At 35.6% G+C, this 25,001-nt stretch overlaps 1 protein-coding gene across 1 annotated transcript; it reads left to right on the forward strand.

The window, feature by feature from the left end:
* Positions 1–668: 668 nt before the first annotated feature.
* LOC131033311 (uncharacterized) lies at positions 669–3,730 on the forward strand. The gene is made up of 4 exons (XM_057964498.2): positions 669–1,371; positions 1,465–1,557; positions 2,852–2,919; positions 3,233–3,730. Exons 1-4 carry the CDS (start codon positions 757–759, stop codon positions 3,453–3,455), a joined length of 999 nt encoding a protein of 332 aa, XP_057820481.2. The 5' UTR covers positions 669–756; the 3' UTR covers positions 3,456–3,730.
* Positions 3,731–25,001: the final 21,271 nt, after the last annotated feature.

Below are 25,001 nucleotides of genomic sequence, written 5' to 3' on the forward strand. Positions count from 1 at the left end.
ACAACTTTGCAAAATTTAGCCCACACAACTATTGATCCCTCTTTCAATAGAAAGATACCTCACTATGGCTACGTAAACACTGGTTTGCTGGTTGCTGTCACCATTGATATCGTTTGCCTGTCAAACAGTCAATCCATTTACATCAGTACATTTACATACTTACAAAATAAATTAAAACTGTTAATCTCAGTCCCATAAACTGTTTAGTCTCCTAAACGTCATTAATATCATTCATTCATTCATTCTGGAAGGTAGACTGTCTCTCGAACATCACTAGGGCTACCTAAAACACTGGTTGCTAGTTGCTGTCACCATTGGTATCGTTTGCCTGTCGCATCAAACAGTCTGTCTGTTTGTTCTGGCCATGCCGGAATAAGCCGCTTCTTGTTGTGGGTGGTCCACGTTCACGGATAAACTTCCGAGAAAAGTAGGTAGTATGTTCTATTAATTTGACACCCACAAGAGAACGTGTTCCAAATTAATACCCTGCCACCATTAATGGGGGCCACAAACTAGGAGCAGATGGAATAAAAACACCTTTCAAGTCAATGCAATCTAAATCGCCAAAAAAACTTACCTTGCCAGCAAGTAGCCCTTAACCCACTATCCCTCGTCCATAATGATCGACAGGTATGGTATATAAAATATTTGCAAGGAGTCGTGTCACGTCACATCGATTGCCGTGTCTACATAAAATTATTTATACTCACATACCCTGTAGGCAGGTAATCTGAGAAGTTATCAGACTGAAAAACAATGAGATTCAGTGTTGTGGAATTGGTAGTCAGCGTAAAGCGGGCCTATTGGGCTTCGCAGGGCCTGAAATCAAGACGGATTGAGCTGAGCAATGGAAGCACAATGCACTGCTTGGTTAAAACCAGCGCTTCTTCGCCGCCCAAGCCGGCTGTTCTGCTCGTTCATGGCTTCGGAGCAGATGGATTGAGCGGTTGGGACAAGCAAATCGGGGCTCTGGGAAAGCACTTTGATCTCTACATTCCGGACCTTTTGTTTTTCGGCGAGTCCACCACGAGGAGCTCCGAAAGGTCGGAGATTTTTCAGGCGGAGTGCGTGAAGAACATGTTGGATTGCCTGCAAGTGAAGAGTGTCATGGTTGTTGGGCATAGCTATGGTGGGTTTGTGGGTTTTTGGATGGCGCATCGATTTCCTGAGCTTGTGCGTTGTCTTGTAATTGTGAGCTCTGGTGTGTGCATGACTCCCTCCAGTAATGATGATCTGCTTAAGGAGATCGGTGCTTCTGATATCAGGGACGTTCTTCTTCCCAGGAATGTGCAGGACTTTAAGAAGTGCATCAATCATACCGTTTATAAGATGCCTTGGCTTCCTAATTTCATATACAAGGACTTCATGGAGGTAGTAGTACTCTTGTTGTTGCTGTTATAGAGGTTTTTCATTCATGTTTTTTTTTTGGTTATGGTTTGTTTGATGGGTTTGAATGTAATGAAGAGTAAGGGCGGAAGGAGAAACGAGAGATTAGAGCTCTTCGATGGCATTGTCATTGGCTCCAAAAATGCTCACCCGCTCCCCACACTGGTCCAGGTAATTAATTGACTGCTTTCTTTCTTCTCTTGGTTTCTTTTAAGAGATGCACTTACTCTCCACTCACGTATCTGTAGTGGACGTTAGGTGGTTTTCGCAATTAGATTTTTAAGAAAAAAATATCTATACAGATCTTGATCCAGATTATTTTATGTTGTTTTCATTGTAAGGTTTGGGGAAAAAGCAATTAGAGATTTCATGATATATTATGAGGATAAATTTTAGTCGGTGATGGGCCAGGAAGTGTCATTGATCTATTATCAACGTACATCTGTAACAGTATAGCCAAATCTAGCTTTGAATTTGTTTTTATGTTGATAAAGCAAGTCTCTGCAAAAATCAGCGTGCAGGAATTTTAATCATTTTTAATCAATTACATTCTAATTAATGGGAAAGATTGATTGGACAGAAGACCATGTTGTTATTTGGTACTATATCAATTCAGTTAAAAGTAAAACTAAATTATGGATCATATAGAATGTCGATAACTCCCAAATGTAAATTGAAAACAGATAGGTTTTAAATCGACAACCACCAAAAATATATAGATTTAAAATCGACAACCACCAAATATAAAGAAAAACATATAGGAATTTGAATCATTGTTTTTCAAAGATTGATTGGTGGTACAATATCAATTCTGTTAAAAAGTAAAATTAATTTGTTCTAACATATGATTGTTTTTTTGTTTTGATTGTATATGTTTTTAATTTTATGATCCATCATGATAGAAAATCAACAACCACCAAATGTCAATTGAACATAAATTCAACAAAATAGAAAACATACATAAATTCGACAATCATCAAATGTCAATTCAAAATAAATTTGACAAAACAGAAAAACATACATTAATTCGATAACCACCAAACATGTTGAAAAACATACATAAATTCGAATAAATTCAACAAAATAGAACAACAAACATAAATTTGACGAAAATAAAAAAACATATATCAATTCAACAACCACCAAAACATACATAAATTCGACAACCACCAAAACATACAAGGATACATAATTTCGACAACCATCAAATGTCGATCGAACATAAATTCGACAACCACCAAATGTCAATTGAAAAATATATATGATTAAAATCGACAACCACAAAATGTCAAGTGAACATAAATTCGACAACCACCAAAAACCAATCCAACATATATTTGATAACCACCATACACTGACTGATGGTAGAAAACTCATACCAACTATAAATTGCTATAGTTTTTGAAAACCTTGTTTCATGATTTTCATGAATTCTGAAAATCCTTTTATCATGTCGTCCTGGCAGGAAGTTCTGATCATTTGGGGAAAGAATGACAAAATCTTCAAGCTCCAAGAGGCACATGCTATTCAAAGGTAACATTCTATTCTCTTCCCACACCATTTTGTCTTCTTTTAAACCTCCATCCCACATCCCCTAACCCAAAATGCTAGATCCATTAATCAATCATATTGTCAGAGCTTTAAGAGCATGTTTTCTTCTATCCTTTGTCTATTTCCTAAAGATCCAGTACTGGAACAGCCCAACCAGAAACTGAGCTAAGTACCAGAGTAAATACATGAAAGCATCCCTCTAAAGGTCATCTCCGTTTTACATTCAATCACACAATTTATAAGCCAGTCCCATTTCAAGCACTTCATATACAATTAAACAACGATGAATTTGCAGGCATATTGGAGAAAAAGCCAAGCTTGTGGTGATAGAAGAGTGCGGGCATGTTCCTTCGATTGAGAAACCCGCCGAATTGAATGAACAACTGCTGAAATTTTTGCTGGATATTGAAAAGTCTCAAACAGAAATGATTCAACAGACCCCAAAGAATTCTAAGCAAATTTACAGACGATCAACGGGATTAGGTGAAGATGATAATAGTTTTGAAACATCCAACTAATCCAACTAGTGGGCATCGTGGAAGACCATGAACAACACACCAAAAAAGTGGTTATAAGAGTTTGACTTGTCTGTTTTAGTATTGAGAAGGAGGTGTATTAAAATCATATTAGAATATGGAGGAACATGCCATTACAGTAATAGAGGCGAATTTTCTGTGTCTGGGCATGCGTGTATTTGAGTTGTAAGAGGTCAAAACCTCATTATATTATTGCTTAAGACCCAAATGATTATGACAGGAAATTTTTAATAGGAAAGCTACAGCTTTGATGCTCATTATAGCGGATTTGGCGTGACTTGAAGGTCCGTCACAGTGACGCAATGGTGATCTATAAATACTTTATTTTGTTTATTATTAAATTGGGCAAAGCTGACTCAATTATAAGTAACATTGTTTATTATGGGAAGTCATTTATGTGATTTGAACAAATTTTTTAATATTTTTATTCATAAGTGTGAAGTTAATTAATTTTTTTTTTAGATAATTAAGTGAAGATTTGATGAATTAATTGAAACTAATGTAACGATTAAATAAGAGGGTATAGGGACCCAACTTTGACATTGATGAGAGATAAATCATGTTGACATTGATTTTGTCTTGGAATCATTTGAATTATTTATCTAGTGAGATGAATGTCTTAGACTCATATATATCGTATATAAAGACTTAGATCTAACCTTGAGTTCCATGGGTATAATATCAACTCTTATGTTTCTCATTTGATGCACATAATATGAACGTCTTAGACTCATATCTAAGATTTGATGAATTACTTGAAATTAATGTAATGATTAAATAAGAGGATGGAGGGACCTATCTTTGAGATTGATGAGAGATAAATGATGTTGACGTCGATTTTGTCTTTGAATTATTTGAGTTATTTGCCTAGCGTGATGATTGTCTTAGAATCATATCTATCGTATACTAAGACTTAGATCTAATCTTGAGTTTCATGGGTTTAGTCTCAACTATTATGAATCTCATCTGATGCACATAATATGAATGTCTTCGACTCATAACTATCGTATAGAAAGGCGCAAATCTAATCTTGAGTTCTATAGGTTTAATCTCAACTATTATGAATCTCATTTGATGCACATGATATGAATGTCTTAGACTCATATCTATCGTATAGAATGATGTAGATCTAATATTGAACTATTATGCATTTCATTTGATATACATAATATGAATGTCTTAGACTCTTATCTATTGTATAGAATGATGTGTTGGTATTATGGATGTGTTGTATTGGTTTTATCATTGATGTCAACACTTATCAACATGTATCCTTCTAGAGATCCTTAGTTATGTTCATTGGCAAGTTCAGTGACTTATGCACAGTCACCGGTATTTGGTTCACCGGCAGGTTATATTGTTCACCGACACTGAGGATGACTTGTTATCATCTGGAGATCACTTGGTTATGTCAAAGACATGGTTTGGACACTTGGTTTTGGTATTCTGGTTATTGGTCTAATTGGGTTGACATATTTGTTGTTACCGGCAAATTGATCTAGGTTATGGACCTGCATGCATTATCTATTCTAGATTAGCATGACATGTTATGGAGATGATTTAATCAATTGGTATTGTTGTAATTACATTGAGCCGACATGATGCATCGCATCTTGACTTACTTGTAATTGATTTTATTGTAATATTCTTAATTAGCCGACCTACACATTTGGTCTTAGGTTTTGGTATATATATAAGATCTCAATTGTGAGATGTAAGGATATGGTATGAAAGGTTATGGTATTGTAACATGGTATGTGCGAATATAGAAGATCTTATGAGCAGACCATAGAGAAGGTGATTATCGGAGCTTAATCGGTATCGAATCTAGCATTGGAGATGCTACTTTGAGCAGTACATTATCATTGGATTTAGTCATCCAATTGTAGTCAGTGTGACTCTCATCTTGTGATAGAGTAGTGAGCTCTAAGCGGTTGGCCTTTCTGCATGTGCAGACCCCATTTGTACACACATACTATCTACAGTAGTATCATCTGATTGTGGGTAAGGTTTCCCACCGTGGTTTTTCCCCTTATAAGGTTTCCACGTACAAATCTTTGTGTTATGTGTTGTGGATGTTGTTTCTCTTTCTGTTTCATGCATAAAGTTTCACCCTGGTATTGATATTTACTATTAATCTATTAACTGACATCAAGTTTAGTTTACCGATATTATGTATCAAGTTTGATTAAGTTATATTTGGGTTGAAATTAATAGACAACTGATTCAACCCCCTGCCTCTCAGTTGCCTCCGGGTCCTAACAATTCGTATCAGAGCTAAGTCCTCTTTTTGCAGAAGTTTAACAACTTGAGGAGATTCTATGGCAACAAACTTTTTCAGGATGGACAATCTGAAACTTGATGGAACTAACTATGGTATATGGAAGATCATAATGGAGACACATTTGGATTGCATTGGAAAAGACATATGGGATGTTACAAAGAATGACTATGTTGGTCTTACACTGAATCAACCTAATCCACCAACATTGGGTAAGGATCAAGAGAATGATTGCAAAGCAAGAGAAGCACTCTTGAGCGCCTTGTCAGATCAGCAAATCATGGGATTATCATATCGATCTACTGCTAAAGATATTTGGGATAAATTGGAGACATTAAATGAAGGAGATACCACTGTCAAAATTGCAAAACTAGAATGCTTCTGGGTCAGGTATGAAAATTTGAAAATGGAAGAAGATGAAAGAATTTTTGCTTTTATGGAAAGGGTTAATAAAATAGTTTTGCGAATACAATGTTGTGGAGGTTCCTTAAGTGAAGATGAAATTGTTTCTAAAGTTTTGAGAGCATTGCCATCGGCATACAAAATGAAAGTAACTGCTATTAATGAGTTGAGAACTATGCCTAATACATTAGTATCTAGAGATACCTTGGTTGGAAAACTTTCGACATTTGAGCTTGAGGAATTTGGTCCTGTTGCTACAATTAAAACATATTTAGCCTTCAAAGTATCATCATCTGCATCATCATCATCATCATCTGATAAATCTGATTGGAAAGCACTTTATGAAAAAGAACTTGAAGACATCGGGAGGGAAAATGAAGAACTGGAAAAACTTGAAGCACAATTTGCAAGGAAAATGCTTAAAGGTCCTATTGGAAGTAAGCATGAAGGTAAAGCACCATTTAAATGTTTTAACTGCAATAAAGTTGGTCATATGGCATCTATATGTCCTGACAGACATGCAAGATTGAGAGAAGAAGCTAAAAGAACATACAAGCCTAATCCTGAATATCAGAGATACAGATTTAAGAAGAGTAGAGACAAAACATGTTATTATGCTGATGAAGGAGTTACTGATGATTTTGATGAAGAACCGAAAGACAATGGATGGGCTTTTGTTGCAATAACAGAAGGTCAACCGACACCTACTATTCCACTGGTAGAGCAGGCCCTGGCAGCTAAAATTGAAGAAAAGGATGAATGGATTATAGATTCCGGATGTTCACATCATATGACTAGTGATAAAAGTAAATTCTTATCTTTTCAGGAATACAATGGAGGTCAGTAAGATTTGGAGATGACAAAGCTTGTTTGATCAGAGGAAAAGGCACTACATCTTTTGATGCTAAGCACAATACTGACAACGTTTATTATCTTGAAGGTTTGAAGCATAATCTTTTGAGTGTTGGTCAATTAGTTGAAAAAGGATTTCAGTTACAATTCAAGAATGGTAAATGCAATATCATGAATAGAACTGTCTGGAGATTGCAACTAGTAATCAGACTAGAGGTAATATCTTTCATTTGAATAACAATGAAAAGACATGCTTGATTGCACATATTGATGAAAGTTGGTTATGGCATAAAAGACTCTATCATGTGAATTTTGATTGCATTGTAAAGATTAGTTCATCTAGGACAGTAAGGGATTTACCTAAGATTGTAAAACATCTTAATCCGATATGTAAGGAATGTCAAATGGGAAAGCAAGTTAGAACAACTTTTAAGAGTATTTTTGAGAAAACCAATGATGTTCTTGATTTAATTCATATTGACTTGTGTGGTCCGGCAAGAACAAGAAGCCTACAGGGAGATAGATACTTTATGCTAATCATTGATGATTATTCTAGAATGTGCTGGGTTACTTTTCTCAGGGAGAAATCAGAAGCTTTTAGAAAATTCAAATTATTCAAGGCACTTGTAGAGAATGGAACCAGTAAGAAAATCAAATGTTTAAGATCAGATCAAGGAGGTGAATTTAGATCTAAAGAGTTCAATACATTTTGTGAAGTGAATGGAATTAGAGGACAACTATCAACACCCCGGACACCTCAGCAAAATGGAGTTGTGGAAAGGAAGAATAGAACTATTCTGGATGCAGCTAGAAGTATGATATCAAAAGAAAATCTACCTCATGTGTATTGGAGAGAAGTAGTGAATACAACGGTTTACACTTTCAACAGAGTTCACATCAAAGGTGAAACCGGTAAGACACCCTATGAATTATGGTTTGGTAATATTCCTACTCTTAAGTACTTCAGAATATTTGGAAGCAAATGTTACATTAGGAGAGATGAGTATATTGGTAAATTTTATCCTAGAAGTGATGAAGGTATATTTCTTGGTTATTCATCTAAGAGAAAAGCATATAGATGTTTTAATAAAAGATTGCAAAAAATCATTGAGAGTGCAAATGTGAAGATAGATGAACACTTTAGAGAAAATTCAAGGTCTATGGATTCTGAACCGGCAGTTGAGATGATCACAAATGAACCTATACAGAGTGCAGCGGTACAGAATGTTGATCCAGTCACATCGGCATCATCAGAGAATTCCACAGTGACTGAAGAACAACAACAAGTGAACACACCCAGGTATGTAAGATTGAATCACTCTGAAAGTCAGATAATTGGGAATAAGTATCAAGGAGTTATGACAAGAGGAAGACTAGAAAATGAAGAGGTATGCTTAATTTCTCAAATTGAACCAACATTTTTTATTGAGGCATGTGAAGATAAACATTGGATTAAAGCTATGAAAGATGAATTAGAACAAATTGAAAAGAACAATACATGGACATTGGTTCCCTGGCCTAAAGATAAAAATGTAATTGGAACTAAATGGGTATTCAGAAATAAACTTAATGAAGATGGTAAGGTAATCAGAAACAAAGCAACATTAGTGTGTAAGGGATATTCATAGAAAAAAGGAATTGATTACAATGAAACCTTTGCACCGGTAGCCATAATTGAGGCAGTCGGATTATTTCTTACATTTGCAACACACAATAACTATAAAGTATATCAAATGGATGTAAAATGTGCATTTCTGAATGGTGATCTTGAAGAGGAGGTTTACATTGAACAACTTGATGGATTTTCATTGACAAATGTTAAAGATATGGTTTGCAGATTAAGGAAAGCTTTTTATGGATTGAAGCAAGCTCCTAGAGCTTGGTATGCTATATTGGACAAATATCTTTTGTAGCTTGGTTACACTAAAGGTAATGTTGACAACAACTTATATTTCAAAGTGACTAATGATGACATCCTGGTTATTGAAGTTTTTGTTGATGATATCATTTTTTGAGGAGAAGATGGATTGTGTAAAGACTTTGCTAACAAGATGTGGGAAGAATTTGAAATGTCTATAATTGGGGAGATAAAATTCTTTTTAGGATTACAGATTTCACAAACTGATAAATGTATATTCATATGTCAAGCAAAATACTTGAAGGAACTACTGAAGAAATTTGGTATCGAAAACTCTAAATTGGTAAGCACTCCTATGACTACAACTGATAAATTGACATTGAAGGATGATTGGAGGTTTATTGTATTTGACACAAACAAGACCTAATATAATGAATGCAACATGTATTATTTCAAGATTTCAGAGTAATCCTAAAGAAAATCATAAATCAGTAGTAAAAAGGATTTTTCGGTATCTACAAGGCACAACAAATCTTGGTTTATGGTATCTTAAAGATGAAAACTTTGATTTATGTGCATACACTGATGCAAATTGGGCACGAGATGTAGATGACAGAAATAGTACCATTGGCGGTGTATTCTTTCTTGGTAGCAGACTGATTTCATGGATAAGCATGAAGCAAAGTTGTACATCATTATCAACAACAGAATCAGAATATGTTGCAGCAGCAACAAATTTTACTCAGGTATTATGGATTAAGAAAATGTTGAAGGACATAAAGTTAAAATGCAAAGAACCTATAATCATTTATTGTGATAATTCAACAACAATTGATATATCAAAGAATCTGGTATTTCACTCTAAGACTAAGCATGTTTCTATCAAATATAACTTTATGAAAGAGAATGTTGAAACAAAAGAAGTAAGATTGGTTTATGTGAATACTAAAGAGCAGATTACATATATCTTTACAAAGCCTTTACCTAAGGAAACCTTTGAATATCTCAAAGAGCATCTTGGGGTAATACCCTCACCAGTAGAGACTTAGACAGTTGATGCTTGGCATCAAACCGACAAAATTTACAGAGAAACCTTTTTCCAGCTTTGATGGACGAGAGCTACTTCTCAAGGGGAGTAGTTGGATAAGTTGGTATTTGTAATTGGTTCTATGAATTGGTTGTATCAGGGTATTGCTTTGGCATTTGATGTCAAAGGGGGAGAGATATCTATGGAAAAACACATTATCTTTTGGGGAGAGATTATTCATTGGGGAAGAGATTGTTACTCTCTGCATTTGTATTTTAATTTCTGGTATTGATTTCTTGAGATTGTTGGTTTTTGGTTTTTGTCATTTTTGCTTTGGCACTTAGATGGTTTTTCCATCTTGTGTTGTCATCAATGCCAAAGGGGGAGATTGTTGGTATTATGGATGTGCTGCATTGGTTTTGTCATTGATTTCAACACTTATCAACACTTATCCTTCTGGATATCTTTGGTTATGTTCACCGGCAAGACTTAGTGACTAATGCACAGTCACCGGTATTTGGTTCACTAACAGGTTATATTGTTCACTGGCACTGAGGATGACTTGTTATCATCTGGAAATCACTTGGTTATGTCGAAGACATGGTTTGGACACTTGGTTTTGATGATTTGGTTATTGGTCTAACTGAGTTGACATATTTGCTGTTTACCGAAAAATGGGTCTAGGTTATGGACTGGCAAGTGTTATCTATTCCAGATCAGTATGACATGTTATGGAGATGGTTTAATCAATTAATATTGTTGTTGAGCCAACATGATGCATCACATTTTAACTTATTTGTAATAGATTTTATTATATTATTCCTAGTAACCTGACCTGCACATTTGGTCTTAGGTTTTGGTATATATTCAAGATCAGTATTATAAGGTAGTGATATTCGGTATATGCGAATATAAGCAAAGCTACTCACGTAGACATCATTTGAAGATTCAAGGAAGGTTTGAAGAAGACAATCAGAGCTTAACCGATACTAAATCCAGCATTGGAGATGCTACTTTGAGTAGTACATTATCATTGGATTTACTCATCCAATTGTAGTCAGTGTGACTCTCATTTTGTGATTGTGCAGTGAGCTCTAGGAAGCTGGCCTATATGCATGTGCAGACCCCATTTGTATACACATACTATCTACAGTAGTATCATTTGATTGTGGGCAAGATTTTCCACTGTGGTTTTTCCCCTTACAGGGTTTGCATGTACAAATCTTTGTGTTATGTGTTGTGGATATTGTTTCTCTTTTTGTTCCATGCATTAAGTTTTATCGGTACTGTTATTAACTGTTAATATGTTTACCGGCATTAAGTTTGGTTTACCAGTATTAAGTATCAAGTTTGGTTAAAGTATATTTGGGTTGAAATTAATAGACAACTGATTCACCCCCCCCTCTCAGTTGCCTCCAGGTCCTAACAGTTTGTGGCATCGAAGATTAGGCCATGTGAATTTTGATAATCTGGTTAAGATAAGAAAGAACCTGTATGTGAGAAACATACCTCAGATCATAAAACCGGCAAGCACATTCTATGATGAATGTGTCATAGGTAAGCAAGCAAAGGTCAGCTTAAAAACAAAATAATATAACACCTCAAGACCTTTGGAGTTGATACATACAGACTTGTGTAGGCCAACAAGGACAAGAGAATTGGCTGGAGAAAGTTATTTCATGTTGCTCATAGATTATTACTCAAGAATGACTTGGGTAACCTTCCTGCATGATAAGTCACAAGCATTTGAGAGATTCAAAATTTTCAGGAAGATGTTAGAAAATGAAAGTGGACACCAGTTAAAATGCTTAAGATCAAACCGAGGTGGAGAATTTTCTTCGAATGAATTTGTTGACTACTATGAGAAACATGGAATACGAAGACAATATTCAACTGCAAGGACACTTCAACAAAATGGGGTGGTAGAGAGGAAAAATAGGATAGTGAAGGAGATGGCTAGGACTATTTTGAATAAGGCCAACATACCGGATATTTACTGGAAGGAAGAAGTTCATACTTCTATCTACACTTTAAACTGGGTACAATTAAGAGTGAATAGTAGAATGACTCCTTATGAGTTATGGAATGAAAGGAAACCACCACTCAAGAACTTCAGAGTGTTTGGAAGTAAGTGCTTCATCAAGAGAGATGTTGATGGATTAGGAAGTTTTGATTCCCAAAGTGATGAAGAAATCTTCTTGGGATACTCAACCAATAGTAAAGCCTACAAATGCTACAACAAGAGATTGAGAAGGGTGGTTGAGAGTGTAAATGTGAGAATAAATGAAGACTCACATAGAGGAAAATCTACATTGACACCTTACATTGATGATTCAGATGTTGAAAATGAAGAACAATCTGACAATAGACAAGTAGAAGATACACCAAATAAGATCCCCAACCGGTATGTGCAGAAGAATCATCCAGAAGAACAGATCATAGGAGATAGGAATGAAGGTGTACAGACGAGAAGGAGATTAGCCCTGGAAGGTGAGTAGGTAAATTTCTATCTCATGACTAAAGTGGAGCCCAAATTTTTTGATGATGCTAGAAAAAGTGATAAGTGGGTAGATGTCATGGATGAATAATTGAGACAATTTGAGAAAAATCAGACTTGGGAACTTGTTCCTAGACCAACAAACAAGAATGCCATAGGTACCAAATGGGTCTACTGGAACAAGATGAATGAAGAAGGTAAGATAGTCTGGCATAAAGAAAGGTTAGTTTGCAAAGGGTATAATCAAGTGGAAGGTATTGATTTTGAAGAAACCTTTGCACCGGTTTCTAGATTAGAGGCAATAAGAATGTTTTTGATGGTATGATGAAAGAATAAGTATCCGGTAGATTACTGAGAAGGGGGGGGGGGGTGAATCAGTATACTGAAAAACTAATACAAACTTCCCAAACTCAAACTCAAACTCACAAAGTAAACTTATCAATAAAATATCACTGTCAAGATCAATACTCACAAAAATACTCAACATCAACCGGTTAACTATTATAACAACTTAATAGCAAACAACTTTAATCTTGTAAACATCCAAATGCTTAATCATATATCAACACACTCCATCTCTCAATGCTTATAGTTATCATGCCTTATCAGAATAGTTAAGTAGTTAATCAAATCAACAAATAATATCATAACCACGAAAACATTCACCGCATGACACAAATGTTTATACGTGGAAAACCCAAATAGGTAAAAACCACGGTGAGATGAGACTCACAAGATAGCTATCTGAACTCTTTTGAAGTTTTCCCTGTTAGGACCCAAGCCTGTTAAAGATTTTACAATAAGTCCTATTAAGAACTAATCCTGTTAGGAATCACCTAGTTAAGGGATTCACAAATACCTTGATAAAACAAAATAACCCTGTTAGTAGTAACCTCGGTAGAGGATTTGAGAATCTAAGCTAATGGACCGCCTTGTTAGAGGATTTAAGAAGTAACCAAGCTTGTAAGAGCTTACCCAGTTAAGGGATTTCAATTCTGCTATAATTGTTAGAAGACAACAGGTTTTTCTTGATCTATCTAAATAGCACTACATTTGCTTGATCAGATAATTTTAAGATTCAATGTACCTTTACACAAACTGCAGATCCATTCTTCGGTTAGGCAACCACACACTCAACTGATTTCTACCAACACTTGCCAACACTTTTACAAAACAACTTCATCGACCTTAAATACAAATCAATTAGGTCGGTAACACAACAAAAACCTAATTCTCTCATAGAGATTACAAACAAATCGGTTCAAGTGTGACCATTGGATTTACATAGCAATCTGTAGACGTCTAAAAATGGTCAACACTTGCAAAGTCATACTTTAACATTGGCACATTGCCTTATTTTAGGGTTTTTGCGTCGCATTAACATTTCTTCTATGTTGTGCACTTGGTCTTTATCATTTACGAGCATCGAGTCTTTCTTCCGCATTCTTCATTTGTCTCGCTTTCAAATTTGGTCTTGTTGATAATAATCTTCAGTCATGATTTTGGTCGATCTTATCCTGTCGCATCAATGTGTGTGCTCATTTGGCATATTTTGACATCATCAATTTGATTTCATTTTGGACATCGTCAATCCTAATCGATGATAGGGTTTTGTCCTCTTGTCAATCTTGTCATTTTGTGATCGATTCGTCATTGATCCTTGTCCTCTTGTCAATCTCGTCAATTTTGCGATCGATTTGTCATCGATCGTTGTCCTTTTCAATCATGTCAATTTGCATCAATTAGTCATTGTTCCTCGTCAATTGGCGCCTATCAATTCGGTCTCTTTATCAATCTTGGTTAGTTTGTCAACCAATCTCAATCGTTCGTCAGCATTGGTCCTTTGTTAATCAGAATCATGATCGAATCGACATCAATTATCTTTTGTCAAGACCTAATTGTCGTCCTTGCATTTCTAATGATTTATTCATTTTATCTTGTTCGTCATTTTCCCTTTAGGTTAAATAATTTATTTATTTATCCTAAATCTTCTTGTCACAATTAAATATTTATTTAATTGGCTAATTAATTCTTTCCTCTTTTTGTGAATTAATTAATGAATGAAAAGTTATTAATTAATTTACCTAATTTACTAATTTCTAATTTCCTAATTTCCAATTCATCTAATTTTCTATTTTCTCCTATTTTTCTAATATTTCCCCTAATTTCATGGGAATGACATTTCAATCTTGTCAATTTGTCATAATTTGTCAATCAATTAATTTTGCATAGCAACCTTATCAATTTTGTCATAATTTGTCAATCAATCAATCTTGCATAGAAAGTGTCAATTTTGTCATAATTTGTCATATTTGTCATTCTTGATTTGAAATTTCCTTTCAAATCTCTTCATGCTAATCTTGTCATCTCTCCAATTTGTCTATAAATTGGATGAATTTCTTCAATCAGGGGTCGATCAATCAATCACGCTTCTAGTATCCTTACGCTGTCATCTCGTCTTGTCAATCTTGCTTTCATGCTATACCTTTGCATTTGTAGGTGAGATCCACAAACAAAGCAATTTGAAGGAGAAAGAAGGACAATGGAGAATTCTAGAGGAGACATTCACATTTGCGATGCTTTGCATTTGATTTGAATGTCTTGTTTTTATGTCTCTATTGAATGTTTTTAGGATTTGTCATTGCAATTTAGTTTTCGTGATTGAGCTAGTCTAATTTGCTACTTGCTTTGATGATTTCCAAATTCCTATCTTACACAGTCTATACACATTCTTCAAGAAAATTCCAACCGCTCCATGATCACCGCTTCATCAAACTTGTAACTCGTCATGCGCTTTGCATTAGATGCAATCTACTTTTCTCATTCCCTAGACAATCAAACAAACGTGCCAAAACAATCTGCAATTATTTTCATACAATGACCACATGTGTCACCATCATTACCGCTCAACATCGGATAATAAACCAACATAACCATTTTAGAAAACTTAATCGGTTAGGGTTTAACAAAAACAACTGGTAGGGTTTACAAGTTACATTGCATAGAAAGGGTTTGACCTTATACACCGATTACCGGTTCAACTCACATACTTATATATCGGTTTACAATAACCTTCACAAAGCTCTTCCTACTGGTTACAAGACAATATCAATAAAAACAATATCAACAATATCATAAATACCATTATAGGTTCAATTGACATCAATGACAACATAACATATCATTAATGCAATCTTCATGCAAATGCCAATAATCTCCCCTTTTAGCATTGATGGCAATACAAATATCAATGCCTCTGTTTGCTGCTATGATTGGTGAATAGGAATCCCGATTTACATTACCAAGTATTCACCATGCTCTGTCTGTCTTCATCCTGTCGCTGGTTTCCCTTTGCCATAATCACATAATTCTTCTCCTAATCACATAATTCTTCTCCCCCTTTGACAACAATGCCAAATTGAAAGTAAAACATGGAATTGCAAATTTTCACTGTGCATCAACAACATACTGTAACTTGATGCTCCCCTTGTGGAATACATCCACTTCCTCATCAATCCTTCTAAGATTCTGCAAGTGATTCAAGAACTGATTCAATCAACATCATGGTCAACTAACTTCATGAAGGGGTACAACCCCTAGTTGACTTCTAAGACACTCAAATGTAGTCTTAGGCAGAGGTTTGGTAAAGATATCTGCAAGCTGCTCCTTGGTAGAAACATGCTCTAAGATAACATCTTTACTTTGAATTTTTTCCCTCAAAAAGTGATACTTCAATTCAATGTGCTTGGTTAATGCGTGCAAAACAAGATTCTTAGAAATATTTATGTCACTTGTATTATCACATAAGATCTTTATAGGTTCTAAGATTTTCATCCTAAAACCTTCCAAAATGTGCCTCATCTAAATAGCCTATGTGCAATTCATATAAGTTGCCACATACTCAGCTTCAACAGTAGATTGTGAAGTACAACTCTGCTTCGTACTACTCCATGAAACAACCCTTCCTCCTAGAAAGAATGCTCCACTAGTAGTGCTTTTCCGGTCATCAACATTTGCTACCCAATCAACATCTGTGTACAACTTCAAATCAAAGTTTCCTCCATATGGATACCATAATCCATAGTCAATAGTACCTTTCAGATATCTAAAAATTCTCTTGGTTGTTATCAGATGTGATTCCTTTGGATTCTTCTGAAATCTAGCAACTATGCCAACTGTATGGGCTATATTCGGTCTGCTGTGAACAACATAGTGTAATTTTCCAATCATTGACCTGTATTCCTTTTCATCAACAAACTTACATTCATCTTCCTTGGACAACTTACTACATTTAACCATTGGTGTTCCAATTGGTTTACAATCACTCATGCCAAAACTCTTCAAGACCTCTTTCACATACTTAGATTGAGTAATGAAAATACCACTTCATTTGTTGTATCTACAAGCCTATGATTTTTTTTATTTCCCCTACTAAAGACATTTCAAACTCATTTTTTATTTCATCTACAAAATTGTTGCTCATGACTTCATTACCTCCAAAAACAATATCATCAACAAATACTTCACTGACAAGTATTTCATCTCCTTCAGACTTGAGATAAATATTACTATCATCATTGGTTCTTGCAAAGCCTATCTTCATCAGATGTGTATGAAGCCGTTCATACCATGCTCTATGTATACCTCTTCTTCCAATATCCCATTCAAAAATGCAGACTTAACATCCATTTGGTATACCTTGAACTTCTTATGGGCTGCAAATGCAAGTAAAGTTCTGACACCTTCCAGTCTTGCTACTAGTGCAAAATTGTCTCCATAATCTTCTCCTTCTTCTTGCACATAACCCTTTCAAACTAATCTTGCCTTGTTGCAAACTACAAAACCATCTTCATTTAGCTTGTTTCTGAATATCCATTTAGTACTTGTAACATTCTTATTTACCGGTTGGGGTACCAAGGTCCATAGCTTTAACCCAATGATCATCACCAAATGCCTCCTTAGCACTTCTAGGTTCAATGGTGGAGATCATGCAAGAGTTCTCTCTTATTCTCCTTCTAGTTAGTACTCCAACACCCTTATCCCCAATAATCTGCTTAGGACTATGATTCAGTCTCACATATCTAGGAATAACATGATCATTCTCTTCAGGTTCAACTTCTTCATTATCATCTTCTTCTGAATTTATTTGTTCCGGTTGAACAAGTGCATTAGAATCTGCTTTACCAGTTTCAGGTTCCAAAAGCAAAATGCAAGGATCTTCATCCTTTTTCTCTGAACTAGTTTCTTCTGAGACTTCAGGACATTCATCTACTCGAACATCAACACTCTCAACAATTCTTTGTGTCCGATTGTTGAACCATTTATAGGCCTCACTCTTGGTGGAATAGCCAAGAAATATGCCTTAATTACTCTTAGCTTCAAACTTGATAATGTAATCGCCTCTTTTAATAAAAATATTTCTACCAAATATCTTAATATAACTAATATTAGGTGATCTTCCATACCAATATTCATAAGGGGTATCGTCCTTACCTCTTTTCACCAGAACTTGGTTCATTGTGTAGACAGTTGTACTTACAACTTCTTTCTAAAATGTTTTCGCTACACCTCCTTGCATCAACATTGTCCTAGTAGCCTCAACCATTGACCGGTTGTTCCTCTCTGCGATACGATTCTGTTGTGGTGTCCTTGGTGCAGAAAGTTGCCATTTGATACCATTCTCATCATAGTACTTAGTGAATTCCTTGGAAGTAAATTCACTGCCTTGATCCATTCTCAGACATTTTATCTTTTTGCCACTCTCTTTCTCAGCTAAGGCCCTGAATTCCTTGAACTTACCAAAATCTTCATTCCTATCCTTCCATAATGTGACCCACATCATCCTTGAACAATCATTAGTGAAGATCATGAAATATCTGTTACCTTTAATGCTTCTTGTTCTTATTGGTCCACATAGATCTGTATGAACCAAATCTAACAAGTGCTCTGCTAAGAAGGATTTGCTCTTGAAAGTTGAAGAAGTCATCTTTCCTAACTGATATTCTTTGCAAAGAGCATTAACCGGTTTGTCTAGCTGAGGTAGACCTCTTATTGTCTTGGACTTGCTCACTTTAATAATGTTATCAAAGTTTATATGATAAAATATCCTATGCCAAAGCTAGCTATCATCTATCTTCACAATCAAACAGTTGCTAACTTTAGGATTAAGATGAAATAGATTACCTTTGGTTTGTTTCCTGGTTGCAATCAATTCACCTTTGTTGTCAAATATTTCTCACATATCATTTCTAAACTCCAGTGGGTATCCTTTGTCATTAAGTTGTCCCACACTTAGAAGATTATGCTTTAGACCTTCAACCCAATAGACATCGTTAGCACTGCTCTTTCCATTAAGAGAAATAACTCCCTTACCTTTAATCATACAGGGTGAGTCATTGCCAAATTTTACAACACCACCATCAAATTCTTTCAAGGAAATAAATTTGCTTTGATCACCGATCATATGATGTGAACAACCACTATCAATGATCCAATCATCAGAGTTATCCATCTTGGACACCAGTGCCTTCTGATCTAATATCTCTTCCTTAATAGCTACAAACACAATATCTTCACTAGCATCATCATCAAATTCTTCATCAATGATACCACTGTCAACCGCTATAAGACAATCTCTCTTGCCTTTACCCTTATACTTCTTGAATTTATCTCTTTTGTGTTCATTTTCACCATTAGGACAATTAGCTACTATATGACCAATCTTGTTGCATGCAAAACTTTTTAAAGGTAGTTTACCTCTGTATTTCCCAGCGCCTCTAGGCAGTTGTTTTTCCAATAATGCTTCAAGTTCCACTAGGTTGTCTTCATCATCAACATCTCCGCTGGATCTAGATTCATAGCCATGACTAGTATCTCTACTTTTTCTCACATATGGGTTAGAGACATAAGCTCTGAATGTAGATTCTGATTTCTGTACACTACCATCATAGCTGTTTAATTAAAAAGATGTAAGTTTGACAATGATAGAGTCAAGAGTTACCTTAGTTTTTTCAATGGTCTTCAACTCCTGAATAGCTGCAACTCGGATAGCGTAGACCAGTAGAAGGGTTCTGAGTACCTTACTGATCACTATGGCATCTTCCACTTTCCCTCCTGCACTCTTTATTTCACCAACTATCGCTTTTATCATTTGACCATACTGTTGGATATTCTCACCTTCAGACATTCTCATGTCATCAAAATTTCCTCTTAGGCTCTCCTCTTTAGCAATCTTAACATGTTCATCATCGCTATAAATCTCTTGAAGTTTTTTCCATACTTCATATGTAGTTTCAAGACCATGAACATCTACATATTCAGCATCAGACAAAGAATTGATAATAGCCTCCAATGCTTGATGATTTTCTTGTTGTTCTTTCTTCTGATCATTAGTCAGAGTTCCAGTAGTTGCAATATTCTTAGTTTCTACATGATCCTAATACTAACTTCCCAGACTCTTGATGTAAATATTCATTTTGTTGCTCCATATCTTATAGTTTTCTCTGTTGAACTTTGGACCTTCCTTCTTCATCATGATCTATAAGATCTTTTCCTCAAGCTATTGGGCTTCAGATTATAGAGGACCTGAGATGCTCTAATACTAAATGATGGTATGATGAAAGAATAAGTATCCGGTAGATTACCGAGAGGGGGGGGGGTTAATTAGTATACTGAAAAAAATGATACAAACTTCCCAAACTCAAACTCAAACTCGCAAAGTAAACTTATCAATAAAATATCACTGTCAAGATCAATACTCATAAGAATACTCAACATCAACCGGTTAACTGTTATAGCAACTTAACAATAAATTTTTTTAATCTTGTAAACATCCAAATGCTTAATCATATATCAACACACTCCATTTCTCAATGCTTCTAGTTATCATGCCTTATTAGAATAGTTAACTAGTTAATCAAATCAACAAATAAGATCATAACCACAAAAACATTCACCACATGACACAAATGTTTATACGTGGAAAACCCAAATACGTAAAATCTAGGGTGAGATGAGACTCACAAGATAGCTATCTGAACTCTTCTGAAGTTTGCCCTATTAGGAGCCAAGTCTGTTAAAGCTTTTACAATAAGTCATGTTAAGAACTGATCCTATTAGGAATCATGCAGTTAAGGGATTTACAAATGCCTTGATAAAAAGAAAATACCCTGTTAGGAGTAACCTCGATAGATGATTTGAGAATCCAAGCTAATGGACCACCTTGTTAGAGGATTTAAGAAGTAACCAAGCCTATTAGAGCTTACCCGGTTAGGGGATTTCAATTCTGCTGTAATTGTTAGAAGATAAGAGGTTTTTCTTGATTTGTCTGAATAAAAAAACATTTTCTTGATCAGATCCTTTTAAGCTTCAATTTGCCTTTACACAAACTGCAGATCCTTTCTCTGGTTAGGCAACCACACACTCAACTAATTTCTGCCAACACTTGCTAACACTTTTACAGAACAACTTCATCGACCTTAAATATAAATCAATAAGGTCTTTAACAAAAAAAAACCTAATTCTCTCATAGAGATTACAAACAAATTGATTCAAGTGTGATCGTTGAATTTACATAGCAATCTATACACATTCTTCAATAAAATTCCAACCGCTCCATGATCATTGCTTCATCGGACTCATAACTCATCACGTGCTTTGCATTAGATGAAATTCACTTTGCTCATTCCCTAGACAATCAAACAAACGTGCCAGAATAATATGAACTTATCTTCATACAATGACCACACGTGTCACCATCATTACCACTCAACAACAGATAATAAACCAACATAACCATTTCAGCAAACTTAATTGGCTAGGGTTTAACAAAAACAACCGGTAGGGTTTACCAGTTAAATTGCATAGAAAGGGTTTAACCTTATACATTGGTTACCGGTTCAACTCACATACGTATATACCGGTTTACAATAACCTTCACAAAGCTCTTCCTACTGGTTACAAGACAATATCGATATCAACAATATCAACAATATCATAAATACCATTACCGATTCAATTGACATCAATGATAACATAACATATCATTAATGAAATCTTCATGCAAATGCCAACAGTTTTTAGCTTTCTTAGCCTACAAGGGATATAAAGTATATTATATGGATGAGAAATCTGCTTTTCTCAATGACAATCTTGAAGAAGAGGTGTATATGGAATAGTCGGAAGGGTACTTGTTGCATGAAAATGAGAGTTTTGTATGCCGGTTGAAGAAAGCCCTCTATGGTTTGAAGCAGGCTCCCAGAGCATGGCATTACTGGTTAGACAAATACTTGAAGGAGCAAGGATTCCAGAAAGGGAATGCAGACAACAACTTGTATGTCAAGGTACATGGAGATCACATGATTATAGTTGTTGTATATGTGGATGATATTATCTTTAGTGGAGCCAAGGACATCATGTGCAAATAATTTGCAGATCAGATGAAGACAAAATTTGAGATGTCCATGCTGGATGAGTTTTCCTATTTTCTTGGTTTGCAGATTTCATAGAAGGAGAAAGGAATTTTCATCTCCCAAACCAAGTATGTGAAAGACATGCTGAAGAAATTTCAAATGGAGGACAATAAACTGGTAAGTACTCTCATGGTTACTGGTTGTAAGTTGAGCAAACTAGATGAATCACCGAAAGTTGAGAAAACACTGTATAGGTCTATGATCAGTAGTTTGTTGTATTTAACAACATCTAGACTAGAAAAGTACAAGTGGAGGTTCTTTCTACTTAGGAGACCGGTCAGTATCATGGCATAGTAAGAAGCAAGATTTGGTGTCACTATCTACTACTAAGGTAGAGTACATAGCAGCTGCTACATGTTGTTCACAGGTTTTATGGATGAAGCAGACACTGAAAGACATACAAGTGGAGATACTAGAACCTATTCCAATCTGGTATGATAACTCAAGTGCAATCAACATCTCCAAAAATCCAGTAATGCACTCAAGAACAAAACACATTGCAATAAAGTATCACTTCTTGAGGGAGAAGGTAGCAGACAAGGAGGTCATAGTAGAGTATGTTCCCACTGGTGAGCAGATTGCTGACATATTTACCAAGACACTTCCTTTGGGCCCATTTGAGTACTTGAGACAAAATATGGGAGTTATCCCACCATTTGACGACGCTTAGATGCATAAGAGGATGCATGATTTAGGGGGAGTCAAGAATTGTTACTATCTTATGACTCTTGAATCATGAAGCATGGACACAGGGGGAGAGTGCATCTTAGCTGGATGCCAAGATTATTGGTGTCAGACTAAGGTTCCCTTTACCATTATTGTCAAAGGGGGAGAGAAACCAGAAAATAAAATATTGACATAAATGCCAAAGGCGGAGATTGTTGGCATTAAGTTGTCATTGATGTCAACTAGTATTGCAGACAGGTTACTGGTAGAGGTATGCCATCTAGTATAAAGAAGTGTGTACCCGTATGGTGAAAGACAAGTAAGGTATTGAGAAGATTAACATGAAGGCTTGTCAACTGGTATAGTGGAAGACTGTTGGTATTATGGATGTGTTGCATTAGTTTTGTCATTGATGTCAACACTTATCTTTCTGGAGATCTACATTGTTGATTTGGCACTATGGTTATATTGGTTTACTATTGAACTGGCACATTATGTTCACCGGCAAGGTTAGCGACTTATGCATAGTCACCGATATATTGTTCACCGACAAGTTACATGGTTCATCGACACTGATGATGACTTGTTATCATCTGGATATCACTTGATTATGTCGAAGACATGGTTTGGATACTTGGTTTTGGTGTTTTGGTTATTGGTCTAATCGGGTTGACATATTTGTTGTTACCAACAGATTGGTCTAGGTTATAGACTGGTATGCATTATCTATTCTAGATCAACACGACACGTTATGGAGATTATTTATTGATTGAATATTGTTGTAAATATATTGAGCCGATATGATGCATCACATCAAGACTTATTTGTAATTGATTTAATTATAATATTCTTAGTGAGCTGACCTACACATTTGGTCTTAGGTTTTGTATATATGTAAGATCTCATTTGTGAGATGAGATATGGTATGTAAGGTTATGATATGGTATTGTAACATGGTATGTGCGAATATTGAAGATCATATGAGCAGACCATAGAGAAGGTTCAAGGAAGGTTTGAAGGTGTTTATCAGATCTTAACTGGTACTAAATCCAACATTGGAGATGCTATTTTGAGCAATGCATTATTCTAGGATTTAACCATCCTACTGTAGTCATTGCGACTCCCATTTGAGTAGTGTGCTCTAGGCGGTTGGCCTTTCTGGATGTGTAGACCCCATTTGTATACACATACTATCTATAGTACTATCATCTGATTGTGGGTAAGGTTTCCCACTATGGTTTTTCCCCTTATAGGGTTTCCATGTCAAAATCTTTGTGTTATGTGTTGTGGATGTTGTTTCTCTTTCTGTTTCATGCATTAAGTTTCACCGGTATTGATATTAACTATTAATCTATCAACCAACAATAAGTTTGGTTTACCGACATTAAGTATCAAGTTTGATTAAGTTATAATTGGGTTGAAATTCATTGACAACTAATTCACACCCCCCCCTCTCAGTTTCCTTCTAGTTCCTAACAATTGGTATCAGAGCCAAGTTCTCTTTTTGTAGAAGCCTAATAGCTTGAGGAGATCCTATGGCAACTAACATTTTCAGGAAGGACAGTCCTAAACTTGGTGAAACTAACTATGGTATATGGAAGATCAGAATGGAGACACATCTAAACTGCATTGGAAGAGACATATAGGAAGTTACAAAGAATGGCTATGTTGGTCCTACTCTGAATCAACCTAATCCACCAACATTGGGTAAAGATCAAGAAAATGATTGCAAAGAAAGAGAAGCATTGAAGGCCTAATCCACCAATTTCTCAAAGATCTTCAACTTCACAAAGATCTTTTGTAGCATCATCATCATCATCTGACAAAGAGAAGTTGGTGGATTAGAATTTGATACCGTCAGAAATTCATGATTTTGATATCATTAGCATTGGTAGTCCAGATGATGTTTGGATGCTAGAATTTGATGGCAGTTGTTCTTAAACTGGATCAGGAGTTGGTGTTGTGTCAGTTTCTCCTAATGGAATTTTTTTCCCTTTCTCCTTCAAATTGCAGTTTGGTAACACAAATAACACTGACGAGTATGGATCTCTTCTTTTGGGGATGAATGTTTCCCAAAGGAAGGGAATTAAAAATTTACATGCTCAAGGAGATGCCGAGTTGATAGTTTGTCAGCTCAGGAACATATATCAGACAAGGAACAAAATGTTACGGCACTATCGCAACCTTTTATGGGATATAATAGAGGCATTTGATGCTTTTGATATATCTGTGGTTTCCGATGAATTTAATGATAGGGTAGACTCATTAGCAGTATCAACAACCTCTTCGGTTCCTCATAGAGATTTTTTTGGGATCAACATACATTGTTGAATTGGTCTTTCGACCAAGTGCTCCTGACAACTCTAATCATTGGAAAGTGTTTAATGATGATCATCATGTAATTAAGTTTTTGCAGACGGCTGACAATTTTGATGATCTGTACTTTAAAGGTAGTCACTGCCCTACAAAGGATGC

Source organism: Cryptomeria japonica, chromosome 10 (assembly GCF_030272615.1).
Source record: "Cryptomeria japonica chromosome 10, Sugi_1.0, whole genome shotgun sequence".
In the NCBI taxonomy this organism is placed as follows: Eukaryota; Viridiplantae; Streptophyta; class Pinopsida; order Cupressales; family Cupressaceae; genus Cryptomeria; species Cryptomeria japonica.